Source organism: Wolffia australiana, chromosome 6 (assembly GCF_029677425.1).
Source record: "Wolffia australiana isolate 7733 chromosome 6, ASM2967742v1".
Taxonomy (NCBI): domain Eukaryota; kingdom Viridiplantae; phylum Streptophyta; class Magnoliopsida; order Alismatales; family Araceae; genus Wolffia; species Wolffia australiana.
The window spans coordinates 8,872,222-8,898,692 of NC_135840.1; the positions used below are offsets into that span (position 1 = coordinate 8,872,222).

Here is a 26,471-nt window from a genome sequence, read left to right on the forward strand (position 1 = left end):
TGCATATATTAATGGAGTTAGAACAGCGAAGAAAGTAGAATGCATATAACCAGAGGGACTTTATGGGGTAGTACGCATACCCCATAAAGTCACATCAGTTTCATCTCTCTCTCTAGGTATATATTTTCCTTTTCATAGAGACAGACACGAGGAGAAATAAAAACCATTTCATCTATTGACTTTTTGATACAACTTCCATGCAGGGATTGAATGTATAATAATGATGATGATGATGAGTGATGCACATCCTTCTGAGAAACAGATATATTATCCCACTTCATCTATCCAAGTATCTCTCTCTCTAGCTGTGTCCGTCATCTCTCTTCCCGCTTCAAAGGCTGATGATCAGTGGAGTCAAATGTGGGCCAAAGTTCATGATCCAGAGAATCAAAAACCATTGCCACCTCAGCCGAGTCAACGCCATCAGAATCAGCCTGAAATCCAATGCAAGAGAAGTAAAATCCAAAAAACTAACAAATGTTAATGATTAGATTACGGTCAAGGGCGAGTTGACCGACCTTGGCAACGCGGTAGCTTTCGATCATGCGTCGATATTGCTGTCTTGCCTCAGCAGATTCGACGACGGAGAGAACCCTTTTGAGGGCTTCATCGAGAGCAGCGTCAACTTTCTGCTTGCGGAACACCTTGAGAATATCATCGTCGTCATCATCAGCAACAACGTTGACTTCTTCGTCAACGGTCTCTGTATCGGCCTTGAATCCTCTCAGGCCAGACCCTCGTCTCCGCCAACGAAGAATCACCTTCTCCAGCACGCCCACCGTCCAGATGAACTGCTTGTACTTCTTCCTCACCTGGTGGCCTCTCACGTGAGCCTGTTTTGGAGAACAAAAAAAAAACAATAATTAGAGTCATGTTCACAGGAAGTAAACATGAAAAAGTTTTTTTTGTCATCAAGTAATAATCTCTACTTGAAGGAACTAATATCGTAGGGCACAAAAGAATTCACATATTTGTTTTTTTATACATTGAGGTGCCACTGCTCTTGGCCTTTAGGGAATATTGGATTTGTGTTGAAGAATACACGTATAGAAATCATAAGCGATATCACTTTCTTTTTTGAAAGAACACAAGGGATATCACTTGACATGGACAGAAGGCGTTGACTTAAAAATATTTTTTTCCATAATCTTCATAAGCATCAGCGTGAGACAAAATATAGAGCTAAAAACGATTCTTTCACTTTAAAATAACAATCTCCACCTTTAATTTCAGACTAAGCTTCAACTTAAGGAGTAATTTCTACTGGACAAAAAAGAATTACGAATGTTTAAGTTTTGTCTTTTGAGGTGCCACTACCACTGGCCAAAGGTAAAACAAATATTATTGCATTGTAGAATAAAAATCAATACACCTTTGTTTACATCGTAAACTTCGACTAAAATTTAGTTTTATTTTCCGCATTACAAGGTGCCACTGCCTTTGGCCTAGGGGAATGTCAAAAAAACTCTTCTTTCACAATTGAGTAACAGTTTTTACTCTTTGTTTCAGAGTAAGCTTCGACTTGAAGGAGCTATTTCCATTGGGACAGAAAAAGATTATAATATTTTCATTTTTTTGCATATTGAGGTGCAACTGGCCCTGGCCTGAGGGAATGCTGGATTATGATGAGAGGGTCAACTAAATTAAGAACAAGCATCAAGGGATAGACCTGTATTTTGACCACGTTCTGGCGCAGAGTGAGAAAGCTCTGGCGTCCTCTCCAACCACGGAACTTTCTCTGGATGTAGAGCGCAGCAGAGTGAAGTTTTGAATCACGAGGCGGCCTGAGAGCCTTCGAAGCAGCAGAAAGGCGGAGAATTTCTCTTGGAGTTAGCTCACAAGGATCATCTCCATGGTTATGGTCCTTTAATTGTTGCTTTCGGAAAGAATGGGCCCTGAAAGCCGACTGAATCCGGGCTGCAGCTTGGGCAGCATTTCTAACTGCAGCCAGAGAGTCTTTGAGGCAAAGCTGGTCCTCTGTAGCCCCAGGATGGACTTTGACGCTCTTCTGGTTGATGCTTTCAACTACCTCATTGGTTGCTATGTCAAATGAGCCTCCGGAGAACTTGGAACTGTCTACAGTGAGAGACGAGAGGTGGCTAGTCAAACCCACTTCTGAGAGGTACCCAGCGAGACCTCGGTGGCCATATTCAGCTGCGATGGAGGCTGGGGTTTTGCCGCAGGGGTCTTGGGTTGTTGGGTCTGTCACAGCCACCGCTGATGCACCAGCAGCTAACAACGCAGCTACCATTCTCTCCCTGCATCAGACAGGGAAAAAAAATGAAGAAAGAAACAAAAATATAGCTGTTTTTGGTCGAGAAGAAAGAATTGCCCGTAATCTGACTAGAGAAAAAATGGCAAGCAAAAATTGAACAAAACCCACAAGAACTTTACTTGCTTTTCGACTCCAAAATAATTGCAGGTGAAAAAGATAGAACTTTTTGTATAAGTCCATTAATTTTTTTATTTTGCAACTATTGAAACTTCAAGTGAAAATTTTGAAAGTTTAATCAAACCTATGACAGTGTGATTGTCATTAGTCTGAGAAGAATGGCTAATAAAAGATGAAATTGACCAACTCTGACAGCTCCTTCAGTCTAAATTGGTTGACTCCACTTCACTGGTTCATCAAGGTACACAATTTTCCTCTTCCTCTTCTCATATGCAATGGATCGTTGACTCAGGTGCCACTGCTCACATGACTCCCGCCTCAAAGTATTTTCTCACGAACACCCCCTCTCCTGCTCTCATAAAGTTTGTACTGTGTCTGGTCAACTCCTACTTGTGGCCAGTATTGGGAGTGTCTAACTCTCTTCCCATCTTACCCTCAAACATGTTTTCCATGTCCCCGCTCTTACCCTTAGCCTTGTTTCCCTTTGTCACCTTGTTCAAGATCTTGGCCAAGACTTATTTTTTAACCCTAATACTTGCTTCTATCGTGATAAGGTGACGGGCAGACGACTACACTTGCTGAGGAACGCGGTGGTCTCTACATACTTCACCACTCTCCACCTATTTCTCCTTCAGTCCCTGATGTTGGCGTGGCTCTCTCCACTGCGGCCCAGGACCCTCTTTGACTTCTTCATCGTTGCTTGGGACATCCTTCCTTCTCTACTTTGAAACTAATGTTCCCTCGTTCGTTTCATGGATGTCTTGTGGACGGATTTGTTTGTGAACCATGCTGGTTAGCTAAACATACTCTGGCAACGTATCCTCCTGACCCCTCTTCGCGTTCATCTTCTCCTTTCTCCCTCATTGACAGTGATCTCTAGGGGCCAGCCCTCGTCTCTAGTTTTTTTCTTTGAAAACAAAACCCCCGTCTATATTACTTCTGGCGCCCGATGGTTAGTGATATTTGGGGATGATTCCACTCTCTTTACATTGGGTTATCTCCTCAAAAATAAATCATATCTTTTTGCAACTATCATTTCGTTCCATGACCTCATCCATAATCAATTTGGTACGTCTCTCAAATGCTTCCGTTCCGATAATGCACGCGATTATGTTAATTCCACCATTTCCACCTTCTTCACCTCTCATGGTATCGTCCATGAAATGTCCTGTCCTTACACGCCTCAACAGAATGGTCTTGTAGAACACAAATTTTGTCACATCTTTGATCCCACTCGCTCTCTCCTTCTTCACATGAATGTGCTCAAATGTTTTTGGGGTGAAGCTTCTCTAACCGCTGTCCACCTCATCAATCGCCTTCCCTCTCGCGTTCTTTCTCATCTTTGAAAACTAATCGCCTCGTTCCCCTCGCGATGCCCTACATCGGGCCTATCCCACAGTTTCCTTGAAAACTAATCTCATTCCACGTATCTTTGGGTGCACCTGCTGCATTGCTAACCATCATCTTTCTCGGGATAAACTTGATGCTAAGATGCTCCGTTGTGTCTTTGTGGGTTACTCTTCTCATCAAAAAGGATATAAATGCTATCACCCTTCTACTCATCGCCTCCTCGTGAGCAAAGATGTTACCTTTTGACGAGTCTACTCCATTCTACCTTCCTAGCTCATCGTCCCCTCCTTCCCCTTCCTCTTCATACGATGAGTCCCTTGATTTCCTTATTCCACTTACACCTCCCTCCTTGTCTCCTCTCCCTGCTACTCCTCCATTGGCTTTCCCCACCTCCGCTCCTCCGCAAAAATTTGATGGGACCACGTACTATCGTAGTCGGCGTCGTCCCTTGACTGCCCCTGCCCCGTCACCTGCACCACTCCCTGCTGCACCGCCCTCTCCTCCCTCCTGTGATGCCCTTTCACCGGTCCCTCCACCCTCTTCACCTCTTGCTTCCCCGAACTCTTTCCCTGCATGTGATGATCTTCCCATTGCTCTCCAGAAAGCCTCCCGGTCCTGTACCTCCACTTCCCTTTACCCTTTGGCCAATTATGTTTCCTTCTGTCGCCTCTCCCCATCTTATCAAGCCCTTCTCACCCACCTTGATTCGATTCCCATTCCGAAGATAGTGGTTGTCGCCTTGGCTTCCGCTGAGTGGCGTCATGCAATGGAAGAGGAATTGGCTGCCTTGGAAAAAAATCAAACTTGGGATCTTGTTCCTTTGCCTTCGAGCAAGCACTTGGTTGGCTGTCGGTGGGTCTATACCGTCAAGTACCAGTCTGACGGCTCTCTCGAACGGTATAAGGCTTGTCTTGTGGCTAAAGGTTATACACAGCAGTTTGGTATTGATTATCAAGAGACATTTGCCCCCGTTGCTAAGATGAACATTGTTCGTCTTCTTATTGCCCTCGCAGCTCATCATGATTGGCCTCTTCAGCAGTTCGACGTCAAGAATGTGTTTCTTCATGGTAATCTCCATGAAGAGGTTTATATGTCCTTGCCTCCCAGCTATGTGGCTCCTTCTTCCACATTCCCTTTGGTGTGTGATGTGATTCCCGTAAGAAAATATCGATTTACTCCCCAATTTCTCAAGAACACGAAATCCAAAATACGGAGAGGAAGAATTACCAAACTGACGATACTTCTGAGTTCCCAAAGAGGAATGAATTCCAATACAAGTAGCTCCAATCCAGAAGAGGAGAGTGGAGGAAAGATCAAGAATCAGTAGAGATAGAAGAGGAGTGCGTCGACAGGGCGGATCGCTCCTTTTGCCTCGGAGGAGAGTATCTCCCGCTCCCGGAAATGTCGACGACTTCAAGAAGTGGCTTTGACGCTTTCCTTCTCCTTATTTATAGGCGGAGTCTTCCCCTAATGGCCTCCCTGTTGTTGATCCGACGTGGCAGTAGGGATTCTTCTTTTCTTTCTTTTTTTTTCCAAGTATGTACAGGGTAGACCCGTATCAGTGTGTCGTCTCAAGAAGGCTCTCTATGGCTTGAAGCAGTCTCCTCGGGCTTGGTTTGGTCGTTTTACGCACTCGATGAAACTATTTGGATATTTTCAGTGCAATGGTGATCATACCCTCTTCTATCGTCATTCATCGTCCGGGGGAGTCACACTGCTTCTTGTGTATGTGGATGACATTATCATTACGGGGAATGACTCACATGTGGCGGCTCAGTTGGCGGCTCACCTTGCTAGTTAATTTGATATCAAACATCTTGGCCTCCTCCGCTACTTCCTTGGCATTGAGGTGGCATACTCTGCAACTGGAATCGTCCTTTGCTAGAGGAAATATATTACGGACCTTCTTCAAGAGCTTGGAAAGGCGGACTCCCAACCCCTTACAACTCCTATTGAAGTGAATCACCGGCTATCTCTGGCAGAGTATGAGGAGGTTGTTGACCAAGGAGGATATCAAAAATTGGTTGGTAAGCTGATATATCTAACTCACACTCGCCCTGACATCGCTAATGCCATGGGCTTGTTAAGTCAATTTATGCATTCTCCAAAAGCGAGCCATATGCATGCTGCCAACCGCGTACTTCGCTATCTTAAGGGTACTATTGGTCTTGGTCTTCAATTCAAGTGTAACGGTGGTCTCCAATTGGACGTCTATACTGATGCCGATTATGTTGATTCTCATGTTGATCGTCGCTTAACGACGGGTTACTGTGCCTTACTTGGTGGCAATATTATTGCACAGCGCAGTAAGAAACAATCTGTTGTCTCTCGATCCAGTGTTGAAGCAGAGTTTTGTGCCCTGGCACAAGGTCTCTGCGAGGCGTTATGGTTCATCGATCTTCTTGCAGAATTGAAGCTACCGTGTCATCAACCTACTCAAATTTTTTGTGATAATAAGTCAGCTATCAGCATCGCCCATGATCCAGTGCAACACGACCACACTAAACATGTTGAAGTTGATCGTCATTTCATAAAAGAGAAGTTGGATTTGGGACATTTTTGCATTTCCTACACCCTGTCTGCCCATCAACGAGCTGATATTTTCACCAAAGGACTGTCTACCCCGCGTTTTCGATAATTGTGCGGCAAACTGGGAATGGATAACATCCATTCACCAGTTTGAGGGGGAGTGTTGAATATTCTATATGTTTCTTATTTTCTTTTCTCTCTCAATATGTTTCTTTTCTCTTTTTCTCTCTTTTCTGTTGTTGCCTCTATATGTACCTTCTTGAAGAGAACCTTAAATAAGGATTTTTGTTTTCTTCTACACTTTCTCTCTCCTCGGAGCTTTCTCTCTCCTCAGAGCTTCCTCTCTCCTCAGAGATTTCTCTCTCCTCGGAGCTTCCTCTCGCCTGAGGATTCTTTACTAAGAAAAAAGATGCTCTTTAATAAGAGCCCATGAAACTTTCCCTGTTTCCCACAAAAGAAAATGCCGAACGAAATAGATGCAGCATTTAGTTCTTGTTGAGAAAAAATGGCCCATGAAAGATTTCAGAAGGACATGATCCCAAGTCTGAGAAAAATGGTGCATGAAACGAGGGAAGTTTTTTATAGACTTAAGGTTTTTTACCTTCCGAAACGAGCAGCCCAATGGAGAGCGGTCCACCCATTAGAGTCCCGAAAATTTATGCCGATGCCACCAGTAAGAAGCGGGCTCAAAGCCCATTCAAAGCCCAAGCCTGAAATCATGTGGATGATGTTTTGATCCTCCCTGACCCAGTTACCGGCATTGGCGGCAAGCCACTGCTTCAACTTGTCCTTCAACAGTTCTCGTAGAAGCCAGTCTGAAACATCGAATGAGCCATTGTTGCCAGTGGGACCCTCTCCAAGCAAAGCATTTTCCACGGTCAGATCACAGTCAGAATCACAGCCACTGAGGAGAATCTGGCCGAATCTGATGAGTAAATCCAGCTCCTGAACATTCTTCCTCGGATTGGGGGTTGGATCTGATGGATTGGCACGATATTCGAATTCTCGAGCTTCACTGCAAGATTCCCCATTTCCACATGTCAACCACAAACTGACTTTGCCAGGAGGAAGCTCAGGTGCCTGGCATCGGATCACGCCTTTCTGGATCATCTCAGCCGGAACTTCAATGTGTCCAAACATGACTTTCCAGTCACACTGGTGATGGTTGTACATGCAATCACCAACAATAATGACCTGAAATTGAACCCAAGATTTTGATGGAAAAATAGAACATACAGTAAACAGGTTTATTGGTTTCTCTAAATGAATGATTTAAGTGGGTGAGGATATGATGAATATATCTTCATTATCATCATCAACATCTGCCACTGTCATCATCTCCATCCTCAGCTAGGATATAGATGATGGATCACCACCATTACCATTATCCTGCATCAGACACATGTCAAGGATGATGACAATTCATCATAATCTTCAGCTAGGACACGGATGATGATATTGTCATCATCGTACTGCATTAAACGACAGTCAAGGACAATTACAAATCATCATTGTCCTCATGTAATCTACCACCTTCATCATTATCTTCGTCGTTGTACTCAACTAGGATATGGATGACCCTATTGTCATCATCATCCCACGGCTGACAAATGATGAGGACAGAGACAAGGCATCATTGTCATCTCTGCTTAAAAGATGGATGATGGCAATCCATCATCATTACAAAAGGCGGTGTCCCTATATTTGAGGACAACTTATGTTTCTAAAGTAAAAATTTCCAGATTAAATAAATGAAGCAAAAAAAATTAAAGATACAAAACAATGGAGTACAAACGTTTTTAAGAAAAAAAATCCAGCAAAAAGAGTATTATGTGCTATGAAAAAAAACAGGTCAAAATTCAAGAGCGCAAAGATCAATCACCTTAGAACTTTCAGAGGAATATGACCAATTAGGAGAAATTTCTCGAATATTGAAAACCTGTTTCTCAGACATAGTCAGACATGAACTTGATTCAACGGAAGGTAGTGACAGTTGCTGGTCAAATGAAAATTCTCGCTCTTTAGGAAACTCTAAACTGCTGTAATAATGGAAATCCATGTTACTCATCCACTCAGCCGTACTTTCTTCTTGTGAAATGCATCTATCGGCTTCGGAAGCAGTAGTGTCTTCCAACCCTGGACTTTGTTTTATGGATGTCACTGTCTCAATGAGACTATCCGGACCCAAGAGAATCCTTCTGGCCTCCGAAAGATGCCACTCCGGATATTTCCCAGGATCTTGGATAGTGTTGCCTCTGTTACTTCCTTCACAATCTCCACTTTGGGTCATTAAATCTTCTAGCTCTGTTAAAGTGCAGCTAAGTTCTGGATAAGATTGCACATCCTAAAAAGAAAAAAAAACTGTCGTCAATCAATCCACAAAGTAAGGTTCAGCACACGTCAAGGTTAACTTCAACAACATTGACCCTTGTTGATGAAGATGGTGATTGATGATGACCGTGGTTGTGGTTGACAGTTGATGTTGATGATAATGGGGTAGGACAGATGGTTGACATTGTTTGCCAACTTAAGCTGTCAACTTAGCAAATTTTTAAGTTCTAGATCAAAAATCATCGATCATTTCAATGTCAAGGTTTTCATTGACATTATCATAAACATCAATTTGCCTTCTTGACGATGACGATATTGGTATGGTTGACATGGACGACATTGACGCTCGTTGACTTTGATGATATCATTAGAAAACCATACCAACGTCGACATCAGTGTTACCTGTCAATGTTGTCAGGATGTGCCGAGCACTACCAAGAAGCCAAGGGAAATCTATATCTTCTTCTGAAAGACAAATCCTTTTATATTCATGACGAAATGTATCCGTTCATGGTAAATCATAATTACTTATAAATAGGTCTAACCTGTGTTGTAACCAAATGGACCAAGAAAAAAAAATTAGATTTTCTCCAGTGTTATGTGATCATCCAAAGAATGGGAAATTAAGCAACTCTACGAGGTTAGATATGACAAACACAATTCGGCTATTTTAAAAATAAAAAATTATCTCAACACAGAAAAGTTTCACTCCAAGATGGGAGGGTTCAATCATAGATAAAAAATCTGGAAATTAAATAATCCAAAGAACATTGAATATCCTCACATTTCCCTTCGTGTCGTGGAGAAAAGTATTTTGATCCTCGTGTTTCTTTGCTGAAAGAGGAAGTTCTTGAAAAGAATTCTCTTGTGAGATACACTGAGATTTACTGGATGACGGCAGCTCCAACATTCCTTCCCAGAAAACGGATGGTCGGTTTCCATTAACCCAAGTGGATTCAGATGGCCTAAATGCCTCGTTATGATCATTGCCTAAGGAAATTAGCATTCATGATTGAAAATTAGTACCAGACTTTATGACTTTATTATGATATATGCCATCAAGTAAGAAGTGACAGACATAGAACATAGAGTAAACATAATGAAAATCATGAGCACCAGTTTTTGAAATGTACAACTAGAAAACTCACAAGGTTCAAAAACGGGGGGCCATGGATTCTTTTCTAGAATCAAAAACATTAATTAGTGGAGATCAATGGAGTTTGAATTGTATTTAAAATTATCTATGCTGAACGATATAGTCATGTAAAGGAGTAAGATATATAAGGGAAGATATAGGTTTGTGGTTGAAGAAGTTCTGAATTCTATGATTTGTCATGCATTTCTTCAGATTACCAGTTGAAAAACAACAAATCAGACCAATCTACTTAGAGAATATACAAAATGACAGAATCATCCATGGTGAAGAAAACATACCAGAGATGGGGGCCAAAAGCCCACTGCAGACATCATCTCGTCCAGCATATACAAATCCTTCGGATTCATTAATATGCCTTTCAGCATGAGACAAATCCTTCCTTATAAGTGGAGCCTTACTTTCTTGAATATACTCATAATCACCGTCCTCCAAACTTAATTGCAGCTCTAGCTTTTTAAGTGCACGGTTGAAATGAGATGTTGAAGATGTGCAACTCCCTTCAGAAACATAACCATATCCATCCACATCACGAATAGCAGTTTCCACAGAAGATTCACGACTCGTCAAATCCCCAGATATTGGGCTGCAGGAAATCTTGGAGCTCCCATCAATTTTACAGTTTCCCACAGAATCGACAGAGAAAGGCGAGGTTGACAGCCATTCCGACACTATTCCAGGCATAAAATTCTTTCCCTAATGGAGGGAAAAAAGGTCGCCGAGGAATTATTATATCAGCTAAAGAAAGTGAAAACACTATATGAATGATAAAAATGCAAAAAATAAGCACGATAAAATATTACTTGGGTAAAGTAATGTCTAACCACGAGATAAAAGTCAAAACTCCACTTTTAATAATCAAAAGACACTCATAGTTTGTTTCCTCATTGATGATGAATATGAAATCAAATTATGACAGCGCTCCCCGTGGAGTCAAAATCCATCCAACTTGACTACGTATGAAGATGGGAATCGAGAAAAGTTCTTTAGTCTGTATACAAATCCATTTTGCCTTGAATGTTGTGAACGAATAAAAGCATGCGTTTATTAGAAAATCATAGTTGAATGACATAAAAAAACCTGGAATGAATCATTCAAGGAAAGGGAGTCACGAATTAAGAATATTTATGTTGTTATAACTGTTAGAAGTAGGGGTATTATACTAATTTTCTCTCTTCGGATTTCTATCCCAATGTAAGGGTAGGAAACTCATACAACCCCGATACGAATGTATCGGTGTCGGGCCAAAGGAGCCAGGCGGGAGGAGCCCAAGGCCACGCCAGGAGCTACTGATGGGCCGGTTACCAGCCCACCGGCGGGGCAGCCCAATCGGGAGGCGGGAGCCTTGATTAGGGCAGGGGAATTGAGAGGAAAGGGGGACGGCAGTTTGTAGGAGAAGAGGACGCTCACTCTCTCTGTCTCTCTGTCTCTCTGTCTCTCTGTCTCTCTGTCTCTCTGTCTCCCTCTCTCTCTCTCTGTCTCTCTGTCTCTCTGTCTCCCTCTCTCTCTCTGTGTCTCTCTGTCTCCCTCTATCTCCCTGTCTCTCTCTGTCTCCCTCTCTCTCTGTCTCCCTCTCTCTCTCTCTGTCTCCCTCTCTCTCTCTGTCTCTCTCTCTCTCTCTGTCTCCCTCTCTCTCCCTGTCTCCCTCTCTCTCTCTGTCTCTCTCTGTCTCTCTCTCTGTTTCTCTGTCTCCCTGTCCGTCTCTCTGTCTCTCTCTCTCTCTGTGTCTCTCTCTCTCTCTGTCTCTCTCTCTGTTTCTATGTCTCTCTCTCTCTCTCTCTCTCTCTCTCTCTCTCTCTCTCTCTCTCTCTCTCTCTCTCTCTCTCTCTCTCTCTCTCTCTCTCTCTCTCTCTCTCTCTCTCTCTCTCTCTCTCTCTCTCTCTGTCTCTCTCTCTCTCTGTCTCTCTCTCTGTTTCTCTGTCTCTCTGTCTCTCTGTCTCCCTCTCTGTTTCTCTGTCTCTCTGTCTCTCTGTCTCCCTCTCTCTCTCTCTGTCTCTCTGTCTCTCTGTCTCTCTCTCTCTCTCTCTCTCTCTCTCTCTCTCTCTCTCTCTCTCTCTCTCTCTCTCTCTCTCTCTCTCTCTCTCTCTCTCTCTCTCTCTCTCTCTCTCTCTCTCTCTCTCTCTCTCTCTCTCTCTCTCTCTCTCTCTCTCTCTCTCTCTCTCTCTCTCTCTCTCTCTCTCTCTCTCTCTCTCTCTCTCTCTCTCTCTCTCTCTCTCTCTCTCTCTCTCTCTCTCTCTCTCTCTCTCTCTCTCTCTCTCTCTCTCTCTCTCTCTCTCTCTTCCAGTGTCTTTCTGAACCGTCATCAGATTCCTGCACCTCGTTGGGGAGGTCTGCCGCTCCGGCAACTCCTTGCTTGTTCAGACCGGGTGAGTTGGAAGGAGGCGGAAACTTTGAACACGGGGTGAAGTATTTTGGGTGTGAAGTTTTCCTTTCTACTCTGTCTCTTTGCTCTGGTTGATTCGGGTCAACCAGAAACCTCCAAGTAATTTGAATTTGGCATCTCTCTTCTTCCATCTCTCACCTCTCTATCTCTTTGCTGCTATCCATATCTCCCCTTATGGATTTTAAAATGGTAACAGAGCCAAAATTTTGATCTGCATCCGCTGGTGCTGCCAGCCAGAAGTTTTCCAAATCCAATTAGCAGTTTAATGTTTGTCATTCATGTACAGCATCTTCTTGAGAAATCTTTCTACCATTGAGAGAAATTCCAAACCATAACTTATCTTAACAAGCATTGAAAGCGCTCGAGGAGTCACATGTGACTCCTAGAAATCTCATGTGCCGTGAACCCTTAAGACAAAGGAGTTAAATATTTCTGTTACACTTTTTGCAAGTCAACCAGCTGCAAGAACAGGATGAGGCTGGAGGTCAAGGAGCCAGACTCCACAACCAGAGGACAAAGCATCATGTCAACACCTTAAACAGATCTATCTACTGAGCCGCCATCTTCTTTTCCTCACCATTTCCTTTTAAACTCTTGATCATCCATTGGCGACTGACACTGGTGACATTTCCCAAAAAAATATATCTAGTCTTGTTTTGGATCTCGATTCTTCATTGTGATTGTTGGTTTCTATTATGGGAATTTGTGTTGGATTTCTTCTCCCCCAGTTTTGCAAAAATAGAATCGAGAGGCCATATTACAAAGAAACTATACGATTGCTGTGAGTATTTTCCGTCTCCGTGAACAGCGCCACCGTTAGTTTCAATCTTCTGTGACCTTCTGTGATTGTGATCAGAGCTCTTGAAGTTTGGAGTAAATACTCTATCACAGTCCTCTGTTTTTTTAAAAAGACAGTCTTCCTCTGTTTCCGGCAAAACTAAACTAGATCATAGACATCTCCCAGGTGTCCAATTCAAGTGCACCAGTCAAAGGTCCAGTCTTGTCTGAAGAATTAAGAGGATCGACATCGCCAGAGTGTCCAATTCCAGGAGGGCAAAAAGTTTTTCTTAAATATAAGACCATATCACATAAAATCTTTAGCCAGAAAATTGTTCGCAAAGATCTCCCCAAAGAACTCTGATCCTACCATCCTAAAGAAAATTGCGCTAGTTACTATTGAACATGATCTTCCTGTTTTTCATGTCTCAGCCTGTGCAAGGCAGTAGGAAAAATCAAAGAGCTAGGCCATATCAAAGAGCTCTAACTGATGATGGGAATGACAGGTTTCTCCCGAAGCTTTCATGTCTCGCAGGTTTATTCCTAGTAATCTAAAAGTCCTCATCAAGTTGATCTCCACTTATTCTCTCTTTCTCCCATGTTCTTATCCTTGCTAATGTATTTTTATTATTTATCTTTCGAGACTGTTACATATCTTTCATTCAAGAGTGTCTGTAAGTGATACAAGTCGCTTCTTCTCCAAAAAATCTCAAAGAAAGAAGTGAAGGACCCGGGTGTGAGGAGTTCCCATGCGAACGGAAAGCCTCTCACGTGCAGGGGAGCTTAAGTAGCTGTAGCGGGAAACCCCAGGAGGCATCAAGTAAACAATATGGGCTCTTTTTCATTGTAGTTACACAAGTAACTCCTATCTTGCACATAATTCGTGAACTATTTTTCCTCAATGCTCTAATTGCAGCAGGCTCCTTCAAGAGCTTCAGGAGGTTACAATGGATTCAAAGCTCTACAGGAGCAATTACCCACTGGCATTTTTGACTGGCGGAGGAAATTCTACCTTTGATCGAGTTTTTCCTCAGTAGTTCATCATAAATTAAACAAGATAACATGTAGAAGAATAAGCATAAAAATTTGACTCATCAAAAGTATAAGAACAAGCATTATGGCACAGACAAACCTCCGATATATCTCTATAGTGAACAAGGACAATATGCTCCAATGCCCTAAAGAAATATTGAAAAATAAATGTGTGAATTAAAATTAATAAAAATACTGTTTATGTGGGAGTTCTTATGAATGAAACTTGACAAAGATAGCTGGAATATGAACCAATACAGTAAAGCAGCAAAGTACATAAACTGGGAAACTTGAAACAAAATACACAAGGAAACTTCTGCATATAAGTCTAACATAAAATTGATAATAGAGTTTAAGGAGGTCTTCCAAATACATCTTTCGGAATTTTTCCCTTGATAATAATACTACCCCGCCATCATATAAACTTGCCTCCTAATATGTTCATTGAACACGATCCTAAAAGAAATTCTTTCTCTAACACTAGTCAAAAGGATATCAGAGCTTGTAAGCATATGGTCACTGAGTCAGTCTGAAAAGGAGGATATTAGTAAAACAGGGCAGGAAGAGGGAGTTCTTGTCAGTACATGTTGCTACGGGCCTTATCAATGCTATATTGTTTTTCCTTCTAATTGGGTTAAGGGGTTGTAAACAAGAAAAGAACAATTCTTGATAGCAAATGAAAGAGATTACAGGGTTTTATAGGAAGCCCTAATGGGCTGACTAGAGAGGGCCCTTAATGGGCTAACAAGAGAGAGAAAATAAAGACATATAATACTCAGATCAACACTCCCCCTCAAGCTGGAGCGTGGATGTTATCCACACCCAGCTTGGAACAGAGCTCCTCAAACCTAGGGGCATGAAGCCCTTTGGTGAAGATATCTGCAAGCTGTTCAGCGGACGGAACATAAGGCGTGCAAAAATCTCCTGATTCAAGCTTCTCTTTGATGAAATGGCGATCGATCTCGATGTGCTTTGTACGGTCATGCTGAACGGGGTCATGAGCAATGCTGATCGCCGATTTGTTGTCGCAGAACAGCTGGACAGGAGAGGGAACTGGACACCGTAGCTCACGAAGAAGCTGGGTAATCCAAAGTGCTTCACACAGACCATGCGCAAGGGCACGGAACTCCGCTTCAGCACTCGATCGAGAGACCACTTTCTGCTTCTTGCTCCTCCAAGTAATCAGATTGCCGCCCAAGAAGGTGCAATACCCAGATGTGGACCGACGATCAACCACAGAGCCGGCATAATCTGCATCGGTGTAGACTTCAAGACGCAGGCCGGTATGGCGACGAAACAATAATCCACGGCCAATGGTGCCCTTCAGGAAACGGAGGAGACGATGAGCAGCATGAAAATGGCTCATGCGAGGAGTCTGCATGAACTGACTCAGAACACCCACTGAATATGCAATGTCCGGGCGAGTGTGGGTGAGATAAAGCAGTTTTCCCACAAGTCTTCTATATGGGCCAGGCTCAGCAAGCTCCTCATCCGCATCGGCACCAAGTCGATGGTTCGCATCAATCGGTGTCGAAGCAGGCTTGGCGTCCTCCTTTCCAAGCTCACAGAGAAGGTCCACCATATACTTTCTCTGACAAATAAAGATCCCGCTGGAAGAATAGGCCACCTCTATGCCAAGAAAGTACCTCAACGGGCCAAGATGGCGAATAGCAAATTCCGACGAGAGATACAATGCCAGCTCAGTAATGGTCGTCGTATCATCACCCGTAATAATGATGTCATCCACGTACACAAGAAGAATAGCGACTCCCCCTGACGTGGAATGGCGGTAGAAAAGGGTGTGATCACCATTACACTGACGGTATCCACGACGCTGCATGGCCGTCGTGAAACGACCAAACCAGGCACGAGGAGATTGCTTCAAGCCATATAATGCTTTCTTCAGGCGACAGACAACAGACTGCGGAGACGATGGCACTAAGGAAGTGTAGCCAGGAGGTAATGCCATGTAGATCTCCTCAGTCAACTCTCCATGCAGAAAAGCATTCTTCACATCATATTGTTGCAAAATCCAGCCCCGATCCGCAGCAAGGGCCAATAAGATCCGCACAGTATTCAGCTTGGCGACGGGAGCAAAGGTCTCCTGATAATCAATGCCATGTTTCTGAGTGAACCCTTGTGCCACAACCCGGGCTTTGTGGCGCTCAATAGAACCGTCAGAATTATGCTTCACAGCATACACCCAACGGCTACCCACGAGATGCTTCCCGGCCGGTAGAGGAACCAGATCCCACGTTTCATTGTGAGCAAGAGCCTGAAGTTCTTCCGCCATGGCCTGACGCCAATGCGGAAATGAAAGGGCAATGTCCACCGTCTTGGGAAGGGAAGTGGCATCAAGGGAGGTGAGAAGGGCATGATAAGAGGGTGAGAGGCGATGAGAGGAGATAGATTCCGCCAACGGATAGAGGGGAGAGGAACGGGAAGAGGGCAGCACGGCTAATGAGGAGGTGGCAGGAGGGGTGGAGGTTGAGGTAGACGGGGCAGCAGGAGACGAAGAAGGAAGCCGAGGCTTGCGACGAGCAAGGGTAATACCATAGTGTTTTTCAGGCGGGCAGCGACGGATAGGAGCGGAGGAATCAAGAAGGTGCAGCAGAAGGGTCGAGCGCAGGAGCAGATACTGGAGGAGGCTCCACAGGAGGGACTGAGACGGCGGCCGGAGGAGGGTCGGGAGGCACAATTGCTGGAGGAGCAACAGGCGGAGACACATCGGGCGGGGCCGGTGAAGAGGGACGAGGGACGAGGATGAGGAATTCGAGTGGATCGGAGGGAGATGGGGACGATGAGGTTCAGGAGAGGAGGAGGAATAGTAGGAAGCAATTCATCAAACGTGGCATCTTTGGTGACGCGAACCGGCGAGAGGGTGGATGATAGCATAAATAGCCTTTCTGGGTGGAAGAATAGCCAACAAACACACACTTGATAGCACGGGGATCCAGTTTATCACGACCAAGTTGGTGGTTGGGCGCATAGCATACACATCCAAATACACGAGGAGTAAGATGAGTTCGGAGAGAGAGTTGGAAAGGAATGCTGAAGACGGTCAATGGGAGTGGAGTAGTCAAGCACTCGAGATGGAAGGCGATTAAGAAGATGGATGGCGGTGGAGACGGCTTCCCCCCAAAAATACTTGGGCACATGCATATGGAAGAGAAGGCTCCGAGTCATTTCAAAGATGTGACGGAATTTTCTTTCGGCAACGCCATTTTGCTGTGGTGTATAGGGACAAGAAGTTTCATGGATAATGCCTTTGTCTTGGAAGAAGGTGCTTAACGTGGTGTTAACGTAGTCTTTAGCATTGTCGGAGCGGAAGCGACGAATGGATATAGAGAATTGAGTTTGGATAAGGGAGTAAAATTGAGGAATGACACGAGATATCTCCGATTTGTTCTTCAAGAAATATGCCCACGTGAATCGAGTAGCGTCGTCAATAAAGATGCATAACCACCGAGAACCGGAAGTACTATGAATAGGGGAAGGCCCCCACACATCGGTGTGAATAAGGGAGAATGGGGTCGAAGAATGAGAAGACGAGATAGGATACGTGGTACGATGATGTTTGGCAATTCGACAAGCAGTACAAACAAAACGGTCCACAGAATGGCCTTGAAAGAGTTTAGGAAAGAGATGATAAAGAGTAGCAAAAGAAGGATGGCCGAGACGTCGATGAAGAAGCCACAAACGCTCATGGGAATCCGAAAGGGAAACTGCCGCAGCAGCAAAAGCAAGAGAACTCGAACAAGGACGAACAAGATAGAGCCCCTCATGCTCCTCAGCAATGGAAATCGTCCTCCCCGACACCTTATCACGATAAAAACATGAATTAGGAGAGAAGGTAAGGTCTTGTTTCAAGTCGCGAACAAGGCTAGATAGGGAGAGAAGATGATGAGTAAGGCGAGGAACATGAAGAACTTCAGATAGATGCATAGAAGAGGAAAGGGCCACACGACCAATACCCGCCACGGTGAGAAGATCGCCGGAGGCTGTTTTAACTTTGGAGGAGCCAGAAACGGGTGCATAAGTTTGAAAGGCTCGAGGATTTGGGGTCATGTGGGCGGTGGCACCGGAATCAAGAAGCCAAGTGGAAGAGGAAAAAGAATGGCCAGGGGGGGATGTAGGCGTGGGAAGACTGGTGGACATACCTGCGTGGGCCAAGGAGCATGAGCCCACGACTGGAGGATCAAGCAAGCGGCGTAGACGCTCCATCTCTTCCGGAGTGAAGCTAGCGGGCGAGGCACTAGTCGGGAGAAGACCGTACAGCATAGGCACTTGACCCGGGGGGGGCACGGACGAGGCGGCTGCAGCAAGGTTGCTCGGTTGTGCGCGTTTCCGTTGAAGCTTGTAGCACGTCTCCTTAGAGTGACCTCGCTTCTTGCAGTAATTGCAAAACAGCGAAGGATCACCCTTTGGAGAATCCTCCGTCCGAGCCGTCGGACCACGTGGCAAAGAGCCGGGTGGTGGAGTCGATGATGGGCGTGCAGACGAAGAGGAATGAGCTACAAGTGCCGAAGCCGAGTTCTGGGCCTGCTGAAAGCGGGATTCTTCAACCCGCACACTGTGGAGCGCATCCTTGGAGGTAGGACCAGTCTCCCGATGAATAAGCGGAGCCCGTACAACATCATATTCCGGGTTCAGTCCCATAAGAAACTGGAAAACCCGAAGTTGAAGAGTATATTGGCGGTCCACCGAATGGGGGTCGGGCGGCATGTAGTAGTCAATTTCATTCCACAACGAAATGAGCTCCGTACTGTACTCCATGATAGACCGGTCCCCTTGACGCAGGTTAGCGGCCCGATGTACCAATTCGTACAGAGTCGCAATGTTGTGCTTCTTGGAGTGGCTCTCAAGTGCTGCTTCCCAGACCGCCCGAGCCGACTCTAGAGGCATGAATTCACCTTTAACACTAGGTGAAATACTGTCCAAGAGCCAACGATAAACTACCCCCTCAACGTCCAGCCAGTCATAATACTTGGGATCGGTCCGGGAAGGTCCGTCTTCTAGAAGATGGCGCATGAGACGCCCTTTTAAAGTTATCTGGACGTACTGGCGCCATTGCAGGAGATTGAATCCAGTAAACATACCATCCGGAGGCATCCGAGGCAAAGAGGATGGTCCAGAGGAGGACGACCAATTCCCGGGCTCGAGAGGCACCGCAGATGCATGTGGCGTAGATACATGCGTCGAGTCTGACGTGACAGTAGAGGTCTGGGCTTCAACCGGGTTCGTCATGATGAAAACAGAGTAGACCACAATTAGAAGGCGCAGGAACGACGAGAAGCCGGGACTGCAGGCGCCGAGACGTCGGACGCCGGGACGACGGGAGCCGGGACGGTGGGAGCCGGGACGGCGGGTGCCGGACGCCGGGCGCCGGACGTCGGGCGCTGGACGGCGGGTGCTGGGCGGCGGGAGCCGACGGCGGTCGCTGACGGCGGGAGCCGGACGGCGGTCGCTGGACGGCGGGAGCAGCGGCGGACGGCGGAGCTGGACGGCGGAGCTGGACGGCGGTCGGAGCAGCGGACGGACGGCGAGCCGACGGCAGCGGGAGCTGGACGGCGGAGCCGACGGCGGAGCCGGACGGCGGAGCCGGGACGGCGGGCGCCGGGACGGCGGGAGCCGGGACGGCGGGAGCCGGGACGGCGGGAGCCGGGACGGCGGGAGCCGGGACGGCGGGAGCCGGGACGGCGGGAGCCGGGACGGCGGGCGCCGGGACGACGGTCGCTGGACGGGCAGCGCCGGACGCCGGTCGCCGGGCGGCGCGAGCCGGGCGGCGCGAGCCGGGAGGGCGCGAGCGAGCGCGGGCGCGGACGGGGGCGCCAGAGCGGAAGACGCTGGGACGGCGGACGCCAGAACGGCGGCGCCTGGGAGGCCCGGAGCGAGACGGCGAGAGACCGGAGCGCGAGATCAGGCGGTCGTGAGAACCGCCGAAGATCGGAGTGCAAGGTCGAGCCCAGGAAACCCAGATTAGGGTTAGGGTTAGAGCTCTGATACCATGTAAACAAGAAAAGAACAATTCTTGATAGCAAATGAAAGAGATTACAGGGTTTTATAGGAAGCCCTAATGGGCTGACTAGAGAGGGCCCTTAATGGGCTAACAAGAGAGAGAAAATAAAGACATGTAATACTCAGATCAACAGGGGTATTGACCTATTAACTCCGCCCCTTTCACTTTAAGTGCTTGTATTCAATCCCTATTTTGAGATTTGTTTCTTCCTTCTTATTTTCAGTTCCTGTTGTACTCAAATCTCTAAATAGGAAGAGTTATTGCCAGTTTGTGTCGCAGTGGGCCTCATCAATGTTATTTCTTTCTCCCCTCTTATTGAGTTAACAGCTACTGGCCTATTAACTCCACTCCTCTCACTTTAAGCGCTTTTACTCAAACCCTATTTAGAGATTTTGTAATTTTCTTCTAGTACATTGGGTGGTCGACCTGTGTTCCTCGGTTCAAGAATTTAGAAGATTGATCTGGAATCCGTAAACAACAAAGCATCAGTAAGTTATGGTGTCAACAGGGTAACATCACATTTTAAGATCCAAAGTATCATAAAATCGGAATCAGATTGTAATTTCTGACAAAATTTTCTATTCATGAAAGTTTCACAAGTCTAGACCTAGTGCCAATCCATGATTGTCCAAATTTAGCTGAGCAATCATCTTCCAATACTTAGGTTAGACAATCAAGGCCATGGTTTAAAGGGGGAACTTCCTCCCAAATGGCTCTTAGCTTGGCACATAACCAAGAATGTTTTTCGTATCCACAAGTTCTTTCTGGAAGAAAATCCCAGTCGTTGCCTGTGAAAATCTGGAAAGATGGGTGAGGAGAGGGATATTTCAGAGCCAATCAGATGCCCAGGTTTGGGGATCTCACAAGGTTAGCACACCTGACCCACGGTAGCCAAATCCTCCAGAGGCTGGTCAGCAACAGGTCTGCTGGGTCAGCAGGTTGGGTTGGGTTCTGCTGACTTGGTCGGCTCAATAACCCCGATTCATATTTTCCCTTTCTTTTGCACATCCGTTAACCAATTGATCAGACATGTAGAATATATTGAACTTATCATTTAAAAAAAATTATATATATTGTTGAAACTTGCCTTAGCCTTATTCTATTCATTTCCCTATTAGGAAACCAACTTCTTTCCCTTCGACCCTTGAATTTCAGAATCCAAGTTAGCCTCCAATAAGCCTGATCTCGCTTGATTCATTAAGAGATGTCATGGTAGAAGAAGTGGAGGCAACTTCCCTTTCAGCATTTTAACTTCTTTTGGGTCTAACAGAATCATTATCATGGTCATGTGGCATCGTCCCAATACAATAATTCATCAGACCTTGCTCTCATCCTCAAATGCAGTCGTCAAATATGCCCACCTTGGCTGCTGTGGCTTCCCATGGGATTTCCAACAGGCATCTCTTGTGTGCCACTTCTTCTTATGATAAGAAAACCATAAATTGTCCCCTGAATCTGCATTGTTGGGTCTGGCCCTGTGGCTGCACAAATCCTTGTGGCTGACTCCCTTCGCTGCATCCATCCTTGAGCTTGTACTCAAATCCTATTTCAAAATTTTGTAATTTTCTTCTTGTACATTGGGTAGTCAACCTGTGAATCTGCCTTGTTGGGTCTGGCCCTGTGGTTACATCCATCCTTGTGGCTGACTCCCTTCACTGCTCTGGCTGAACTCCAGAATTTATTTTTTGCTGCAGCCTTCTTCCTGGGAAGTACAGCCTTCTGCCTCAAGAACCCTTTCTCTGTGCAGGATTTAGATCCAGATATTTTCAACTAAGCAGGATTTAGGGACGTTAATAGATTAAACAACCTCTTCCTGAGAGTAATTCATTTCAGAGTTCAGATTGTTCACAAACCAATAGTGATCAACTTTGCACCAGATGACCTTCAGCTCAAATGAATATACAATAATGAATTGGTCCCTAGATCAACTTGATAGTTCGGGTCAATAAGCCGTATGTCCTTCAGCCATTTGCCTCATTGAGCAGTCTTTGTGGACTTCATCCCACAACTCCACAGTGTCCATGCATAGATAATTCGCAAGCATCTCTGTAATCATCGTACATAAAAGCCCATGCGAGCACTAATGTGTCCTCTGATTTTGATGCCCTGTAGTTAGGAACTATCTTCACGCCCAGACACAAATTCGACTATGGCACCATGTCAGCTGCCGGTTGTCTTCTTCTCCAGAGCCACCATGCCTTAACAAGTATTTGATGAAACAAATCTCATTTTCTTGCTAACCGAAGCAATCCACCGTAAATAGCTGCTATTAGTGCATTGGGTTAGGCCCATCGCAGAAAGGATCAACTTTTTATGGATCATATTTTCTTTAAGGTACCTGTACAATAAACTAAAACAAAATATAGAAAGTATAGGATAAAATGTTGCGATGAAAAAATGCAGCACCTTTCATCTAACGAGGGAAAATTGAGGAAAGTGATTCAGCCACTTTTGGTCGTAAGAAAATAAAAACATTTGACCCTGAAACTGAAGTCATTCATTCTTTGGAAGGACAAAGCAGGTCCACTACCGGATCAAGAGCAATGCACGTTCCTCAAGAAATAAACTTTCCACTGACCCAAGCGATAAAATTTATCATTTGCCCAGCGGAGGTGGGTCCATGGAATGTATCAGTAAAAGGGGTATATGAGTTTCAGGATCCATTAGAGAAGTGTCGTCTATACAGCTTCACATCAGTCAAAAACAATGTTTTCCATTCCTGACATCTAAAGATCATCATTAGATCCGCTCATGGATTAGCTTTGGGTCTAGAATGGAAACCACATGCGACAGGCTGTTTCAACAAGAAGATCTCGCCTGTATCCACTCAGATAACATGTTGAGGCCTTCCACACTCCAGTAGCTGAATACTTCCGTCCGAAGGTGAAGATAATGGCTCATCTATTGAGTCATTTGAGGGGCCATGCTAAGCTCTAGATCATGAGCTTAGAAAGTGTACCTTGGCTGCAATGGTAAAACAAATAAAATGGGGACATATTTACCGAGGAAATCTAAACAGAAACAAAAAATAGAAATGAAATTCTGTAACATAATGTATAAAGAAAGAGAGCCATAAAAAGGTCTTACGGATCCAGAATCCAATAACAACGCCTCTGGAAATTGGGATCTTGCTCCCCATGAGCATAGTAACAATTCAATCTATCAACATTTCCCAGCTAAACCTCGTCAGGAAAAAAATTAAAATTTTAATGTGACTTGAATTCTTGAGGAATCCAACTTAACAAATGAATAAAGGAGAATTCCTAGTTGGACGAAATTTAAATTCAATTTTGGAATGTAAAGAACCCAATACATATTACAAAGGAAAATTTGACAATATGTTTTTACCTAAATAAATCAAACAGACATTAACAAGAAACTGTATGCTAAGTCACAAACACCAAAAAGGTTAAACAAAAAACCATAGAGAATAGTGGCATACAAAATTTTCCATCACTGAAGATTCCTATGCCCAACATGCCATTTGCAAATTTTCCAAATCAATAAAATCAAAATCTTTGTTTTGAAAGATTATAAAAATCAAAAATCTTATTCCAGGGTTCTGAGAGATGTAAGATTAAGCAGACGATTTCTCAAGTATTTGGCTGTTATTCACAAGGAACAACTAACATGTCAATATTCTTTCACAGAAAAAGGCAATTGCCTTGATCCGGATGACTGTGAAGGAAAACTTAAACAGATTCTTTCTCAAAAAGTATATTAAAAAGCAAGAATGGGCCAGACGATAAGATGCTGATGAAGAATACAAGTAAAAACAAGATTGGTGAGATAACCTTGAGTTTCTCGTGTGCTTCTCCAACAGTTCTTCCGTCCTTTTTTCTCCGCCAGGCATGTCCGTCATTGCGGAAAAATCTTAGAACTCTCCTGTTGAAGAGAAATAAAGATCCACCTGTGGCAAAGTTATGATCAACAATGTCAGGCTATCTCCTAGTATCATGGAAACATTTTTTGTTCACAAGAAAATCAAAACAGATAATGATTACTTGGTGGTTTGATAGGCGGTTCTGGGGTGATTAGATCGCTGTTGCAATTCTCCAGAATAAACTCCACTTCCACTGGCTTAAGCCAGCGAATTTGAGCCTCTTTTATCAGCCGGCTGATCTCTACCCCTAAGAGTTGAGAATAAAATGAAATAATGCAAAAAATAGTTTATATCTTTGGCATGTGCAGCAGGTTTTTTAGAAAAAGTATATGTTCCCCAACGTTTTCCTCCAGAAAAATATTTGACATACTGAAAAGAATTAGAAAAGTTGAAATAGACACTCAAAATAGATCTTCTGAATTTTCTCAACCGAGTTAAATTACGATGGTAACAAACACTAAGGGGCAGAAACAGAACCAATAGTAGGGAGACTTAAAAACAATAAACACCATATATATTTCAACTGAGATAAGAACGGCACAGTCTGCATGCTGCTGACCGCATTCTAAGACATCAAAGCTAAGCAATACGGAGATAGTCACCGCCCAAAGTTTTGCATATCTTTGGCATCGGCAACGGCTAATTTATACCAGTATATGATAATCCCGCATCTGACCCTTGGCTCCGGAGAAATTCCTCAAACGTGTTCCTCCAGAAAAAGATTAGAAGTTCTGAAAAGAACCATGAGGTTGAATTGAGAAGAACAACAAAAATGTTTCATCTTGAATTGACAACCTGATCCATGGAAACTATTATGATCCCTTTACTGAATTACAAAATAGAAGAGCAACCATAAAGGACTTGGGGAGAGACTGTTAAGAAACACAATAGATAACTTCTCTATTACTGCAACAAGAAGAGATTCCCGTCTCTAGGGGCTTCGTTGATGCCCAGAAACGAGTTACCAGTTCCAAGTACAACGGGAAGTGAAAGACATCTATCTTAGGGAAGAGGGGAACTTCAGGGTGAGCGGAAAGATCATCGCTCCAGGGTGAGATCAGCTGCGTCTGTCACAGGGAAGAACATCTGCATGTAGAGGGAGATGAGGGATGAACGAGGAGAGAGCGATAGAGAGATCGCCAGAGAGGAGGAAGGGTTTACTCATGTTGAAATTGCCTATTGTTCCTTCTTTCTCCCGCCCCTTAAGTTAGGGTTGCCATTGGGCTTGTGGGTTGCTGTTGTTTCATGGGCCGCCAGCGCTCGTAAATACGGCCCGGTATCATATCAGAGACCCGTGAAATTTGAGATAGTCAACATGAGCAATAACATGTGAAGAGAGTGTAAATAACCACCAGTTGTTCAAGGCAGGAAATAAAGGTTTGGAATAAGGAGGCTATAAATAGGTGTTAGCACGGAACAAGAAGTAAGGGAATTCAAATTGTAACTCGCGATGGAGGGCTTGCTGATTGGCGATCCCAAAGTGAGGTGAGCCTGGATCACAAGGCTGCATTTGGTCGGTCGACGAGCGGACGGTGCATGGTGATGGCAAGCTGTTTCTGTAGCGGAACTTCTATATGTCTTGCAGTGAATTGAATCAGCCAGCTTCATGGGTAGGTGAAACGAGTGTTACTTTAAGTGGAAACCTTTCTCGAGATTGTTGGGCCCTAACAGTGGCTTCAAAGATAGTAGTTTTGGCATCACGATGATGAAAGAACTGGCAGTCAAGATAATAGAAATAGAAAGGAATTTCGCGTGAACTTTTTTTTTGAAGAAAGAGAGGAGAGATCACACAAAATCGGTGACCCACCCGTTATGATATATAAATATGAATATTAAGTAAAAAAATGACCGACACAGCTGGCCCCTGTCCTGGCAATTGGCCTTAAAACCATGCAGAGGTAAAACACGCCATTTTTGTACAACAGCTTCCCCTCCCTAGAAGATTACTCCGTTCCTGTGCAGCCATAATGCCCAGAGCACTGCAAAGGGTCGACCAGGCCCCTCTCACCCCCTGCGTTGGCCGCCTTGTGTGGAGTCCCAAAAGGCCTCCTCTGAGGAGATATCCACCCCTGGGGTTGGCTGAGCAATCAAAGAATAAATGGTCACAGTCTTCTTTGCCACTGGCGTACGTAGCACATTCCGTCTAGGAGACTGGGAGCCATCTCTTCCTAACGAGCTTTGTCGCTAGTCTTTGCCAAAGCAGCAGCCAACAGAAAAATATCATTTGAGGTGGAATGTTTGTCTCCACATGATGCGACACGCATAGAGGATCCTCAGGTCTTCGGCTATATGTCAGCGGCAGAGTCTCGCATCTTGTACGAAGAACAGAGTGCCTATCCAGTAAGACGAGCAGGAATGCAGATCAGAGTCAGCGAGACGAAGAGAGGGCAAGGGGTGCGGGTGGGCGGGACGGGGGGCTTTGAAAACATTTGCACCTTTGCACATATTGGCACCACACATACCTCTGTGCGGTGTACAAAATTTGCTACGCACCGCACAATCACACCAATTTCTTTCGGTCGCACAAACGGACCTACCCTATTCATCCTTAACAGAGATATATATGACCATTTTTGTTCTAAACAGAAGTGATCTACCATGCTTGTCATTGATGGTTAAATT

At 44.8% G+C, this 26,471-nt stretch overlaps 2 protein-coding genes across 5 annotated transcripts in view; both read right to left on the bottom strand.

Moving 5' to 3' along the window:
• Positions 1-155: 155 nt before the first annotated feature.
• LOC144704548 (calmodulin-binding transcription activator 4-like) overlaps positions 156-26,471 on the bottom strand; it is a 39,609-nt gene continuing 13,293 nt past the window's right edge. For 2 of the 4 annotated variants that reach the window (XM_078577000.1, XM_078576999.1), the window contains 11 exons: positions 23,971-24,096; positions 23,761-23,876; positions 23,054-23,142; positions 14,048-14,093; positions 10,037-10,451; positions 9,387-9,592; positions 8,154-8,615; positions 6,873-7,465; positions 1,670-2,258; positions 519-833; positions 156-434 (listed from right to left, as the gene is read on the bottom strand). In XM_078577000.1, coding sequence (XP_078433126.1) covers positions 315-434; positions 519-833; positions 1,670-2,258; positions 6,873-7,465; positions 8,154-8,615; positions 9,387-9,592; positions 10,037-10,451; positions 14,048-14,093; positions 23,054-23,142; positions 23,761-23,876; positions 23,971-24,096 — 3,077 coding nt within the window. In that variant the 3' untranslated portion in view covers positions 156-314. Of the gene's footprint in view, positions 435-518; positions 834-1,669; positions 2,259-6,872; positions 7,466-8,153; positions 8,616-9,386; positions 9,593-10,036; positions 10,452-14,047; positions 14,094-23,053; positions 23,143-23,760; positions 23,877-23,970; positions 24,097-24,499; positions 24,581-26,471 lie in introns of those variants that run through there. The other 2 variants (XM_078576998.1, XM_078577002.1) reach the window with 2 other exon arrangements.
• Positions 16,893-19,291, bottom strand: LOC144704836 (uncharacterized). Its single transcript, XM_078577382.1, has 2 exons — positions 18,108-19,291; positions 16,893-17,766 (listed from the first exon to the last, which is right to left on the bottom strand). The coding sequence occupies exons 1-2, from the start codon at positions 19,192-19,194 to the stop codon at positions 17,738-17,740; spliced, it is 1,116 nt and encodes a 371-aa protein (XP_078433508.1). The 5' UTR covers positions 19,195-19,291; the 3' UTR covers positions 16,893-17,737.

Coding starts and splice junctions, on each gene's coding strand:
- LOC144704836 (XM_078577382.1), bottom strand. CDS start 19,194: ATGACGAACCCGGTTGAAGCCCAGACCTCTACTGTCACGTCAGACTCG. Junction 17,767..18,107: donor ATGCTCCTTGGCCCACGCAG/GTATGTCCACCA, acceptor TATCGTGATAAG/GTGTCGGGGAGGACGATTTC.